The sequence below is a fragment of the Carlito syrichta genome, unplaced genomic scaffold (assembly GCF_000164805.1).
Source record: "Carlito syrichta isolate Samal-C Ts95f unplaced genomic scaffold, Tarsius_syrichta-2.0.1 Scaffold308000, whole genome shotgun sequence".
Lineage (NCBI taxonomy): Eukaryota > Metazoa > Chordata > Mammalia > Primates > Tarsiidae > Carlito > Carlito syrichta.
The window spans coordinates 131,258-134,853 of NW_007252096.1; the positions used below are offsets into that span (position 1 = coordinate 131,258).

Consider the following 3,596-nt stretch of genomic DNA (forward strand, 5'->3'; position numbering starts at 1 on the left):
ACAACAGGGGTTTTTGAGAGAAGGAAGGGAAAGTGCTCTGTAACCACGAGTGAGGAGCAAAGAGGACACATGCTTTATTCTAAGCACTGAAGTGCATTGGATTGCAGGAGAGGCCAAGAGCACAGCCTCATCTGTTGAAAGAGCTACATGTTAACATAGACAAAAGCAAAGGGTAGCTGGGCTCGGTGGCTCAACCTGTCATCCTGCGCCTTTGGGAGGCTGAGGTGAGTGGATTGCCTGAGCCTGCGGGTTCGAGGCCCGCCTGGGCAACTTGATGAGACCTCATCTCTACAATAAATCAAAAAAATCAGCCGGGCATGGTAGCGCATGCCTGTAATTCCGGCTACTCGGAAGGCTGAGGCGGAAGGATCGCCGGAGCCCGGCAGGTCGAGGCTGCGGTGGCCGGGAGCGGCTGCTGCACTCCAGTCTGGGCGACAGAGTGAGACTCCAACTCAAAAAAAAAAAAAAAAACCAAAAGCAAAGGGTGTTCCAGAAAAGAGACCATAAATGAAGAATTTTGTTGATAAAAGTCCTTTGCAAAAGGCCCAGTCTAAAGGCATGAGATGACGGAACAAGGCAGGGGATTGAGATAGATCAGTAACGCCCCAAGATGTGTGGAGGTAAGAATCTAAAGATGATGGAAAGCCTAGGTGTCCCAGCCTCATGTTAGATAGCAGTGGAAGTCACAGAATGACTCCGTGAATGCATGATCCTCATAAAAGGTATAGGAGGGTGGGGGCCATGAGAGGAGAGGAAGGAGACCTTCATTGGGAAGATCAGATGGCAGGAACCTTTGTATTGAGCAGTAGAAGAGCAAAGCAGAAAGACCAGAACCCAGAGTCAAAAAACATGGTTGAGTCCCAGCTTGCAACTAACTAGCTGTAGGTCTTTGGGAAAATCACACCTTTCTGCATATCTCCTACCTCACCTGTAAAGTAAACCTGTCCTCCTTAGGAAATGGAGCTTCAAATGACAGCCACCCCTTTGAGGCACCTATATCTCTGCCTACTGCAACACTAATTGCCTCTCACTTGAAAATTGTACAGAGCTGTACAAATATAAGGGTGGACAATAAAGATAGGAGAAATACTGCAGGCTTCCTATACTCCACTGCCCAGCCCTTTGCCTGTGTGCCAATACCCCCTTCATAAAGAGCTACTATAAAAAAGTTTCCCTTTGGTTTTGAAAGATTGGTCTTATAATGCATAACACATTCAAATAATAACAGCTGACATCACGGAGAGGATTAGGGACCACCCAATGAGAAGCCAGGGTCCAAGACAGGCCAAGGGAGGTTACCTTGGGATGTGATACTACAAGCTATCCTTAGGCAACTGGACAGAAATAAAGCTGCCACGGGAGCCTGAGACAGGAGGAACCAGACCCAGCCATTCCCACACACGCCGAAGAGCAGGGCAGCTATGTGCATGTTGGAGGAAGGATGTTTGCGTTTGACTCGCCCATGTTCTGAGTGAGCCCTTTGGCCCAGTTTTAGAAACAGGCTGAGCCTTGGTAAGCAGGGGCGGGGCTTTGGAGGCAGGCGTCTCAGGGCTCTATAAAGCCCAGCTGGGCGCTAACGGGGCATCTCTCCCGAGGGCGGTGAATGACGGGTGTTCTGCCTGCTCTTCTGAAAATGCAGCGGTTCTTGACTCCGGTGAAGCAGGTCCTGAAACTGAAAAGAGGGATGCAGGAAGCTTCCCTCACACCTGCCCGCCTGTTCCCAGCAGCCCCCCAAAGGTGAGTCACTTTTCTGAGAAGCAGCGTGGTAAGTAAAGACAGACAGAGGGTCTGCCATTGGGGAAAACTCCCTAGAATCCCAGGCAAAGCTTGACAAGGATTGTGCATAGCCTTAGACAAGCAACTTAACTTCTTAGGGGCCCAGTTACCTTATCGCTAAATAGACAGTCCCTTTCACCAATAGAATTGGAGGGTCCCAAACCTCTGGCACATGCTGTGTCTGTGAACAAGGGCATCTGTTACTCTGCCAGCTGCATAAAACAGCAGAAATATAAGTACCAGGGCTCGCAGTTTTCCCCTCTCCGCCATGGCTCCCACCTTTACCTCTGCCACAACCCCTGCCAAGACCCTCAGGATTCCGTGCCAACTGCCGTGTTAGTAAAACCAGTGACTTTAAGTCACTGGTTAAAGAAAACTGGTACTTATTTCCTGCACTTCCTACACATCTCACATATTGTCTTCCTACCCCCTACACACCGTCCTCTCCGGGTTTTCTTACCTGTTCAATCACCCCTGCCGTGGCAACTGCCCCTTCGTCCTCCGCAAATGCTGTCTCGAATGCTGCCTCCTCAGTGAAGTCCTTCCTGATGCTCCAACCCACGGAAATCTCTGCTGCCTTGGATTGGAACGCCTCTGGTGTTTTTTCCTGTCGCCCCCTTCTGGCTCTTCCCACCATCTGCCTCGAGTTGGGTTGTCTGTGTGCGTATCTTACTCCCCACACGGCCCAGGAGGGCCTCGACAACCTTGCCCTTGTCTCCGCCCAACCCCTTCCCCTCCACGGCCCCTCCCCGGGACAGGGCCTGGCAGGTGGTAGTTAATCTTGAAACACAAGGAAGGAGGAAAGATGGGTGAAGAAATAAAAGCTCGGTGCATGTCCTTGGACCAGGCAGCACCAGAACAAAAACCAATTTTACATTGAATAAAGTGATCGTTCTTTAGAGAAAGCACAAGATGAGAAGGACTCTCAAACCACAGTGGTCTGGGGCATTTGGAAACCTCCACATGTTAACTTTCTTCAAGGCTCTGTAATCTATTTTTGGAAATAGTCTCCTACCAAGACTGTTACAAACGTTACCAACTGACTGGTTCTTGGATCTTTTCCTTCCAATTATAGGTTTCTAACTGGGAAGACAGGGAATCAGCCCAGAGAAGGCAGATGAGAATGTGGCAGAGGGAAAAGCCAGCCAAACTTGCAGGACCAAGCGCTGGCTAACCATTAGCTACTAGGTGCTGGGAGAGCTCCCCCATAAATATTTGAGAGTACAAACTCCAGTTATCTGGACAGTACCAAATAAATCGGGCAGATAAATAAACTCCAAACCTCTCTTATCAGATGTTGCATTTACCACTCTGCCTCACTGTCTTGTGATCACTTGTGATCCACTTTTGCCTCACAGTAATCTTTTTTTTTTTCTTAAGATGCAGGGTGCGATTCGGGATTAGGCCCATAAGTGGCCATCGTACAGGAAAAGGGTGAGCCTCCCTTTGGTCCCCACTGTGTCTGGTTTGAGATTAGTTACCCTTATTGATGCTATGTAGTGACCTCCCTGATGGGCGAACTGGGGCTACCAGAGATCCAGAATTCTGAAGATGATTGCCGGAAACAGTCAATTTAATTTACAACTCCTGTGGCATGGAGCTAAATTTATAAGCCTGGCGCCCAAGGCAGTGAAGGGACAGAATTTTTCTAATACGTGAAAAACTATGAAGTTACTGTGAACACACCTCTTCACCAGTGTGTGCCTTGATTCCACCATTTATAAAATGGTGGAATAGCTGGGCTCAGTGGCTCAGCCTGTAATCCCGCACCTTTGGGAGGCTGAGGTGAGAGGATTGCCTGAGCCCACGGGTTCGAGACC

The 3,596-nt window shown here is 49.2% G+C and overlaps 1 protein-coding gene across 2 annotated transcripts in view; it reads left to right on the forward strand.

Moving 5' to 3' along the window:
* The first annotated feature begins 1,614 nt into the window (after positions 1 to 1,614).
* Positions 1,615 to 3,596, forward strand: part of HMGCS2 (3-hydroxy-3-methylglutaryl-CoA synthase 2) — a 20,525-nt gene continuing 18,543 nt past the window's right edge. For both annotated transcript variants that reach the window (XM_008064756.1, XM_021715893.1), the window contains exon 1: positions 1,615 to 1,737. In XM_008064756.1, coding sequence (XP_008062947.1) covers positions 1,634 to 1,737 — 104 coding nt within the window. In that variant the 5' untranslated portion in view covers positions 1,615 to 1,633. The remainder of the gene's footprint in view (positions 1,738 to 3,596) is intronic.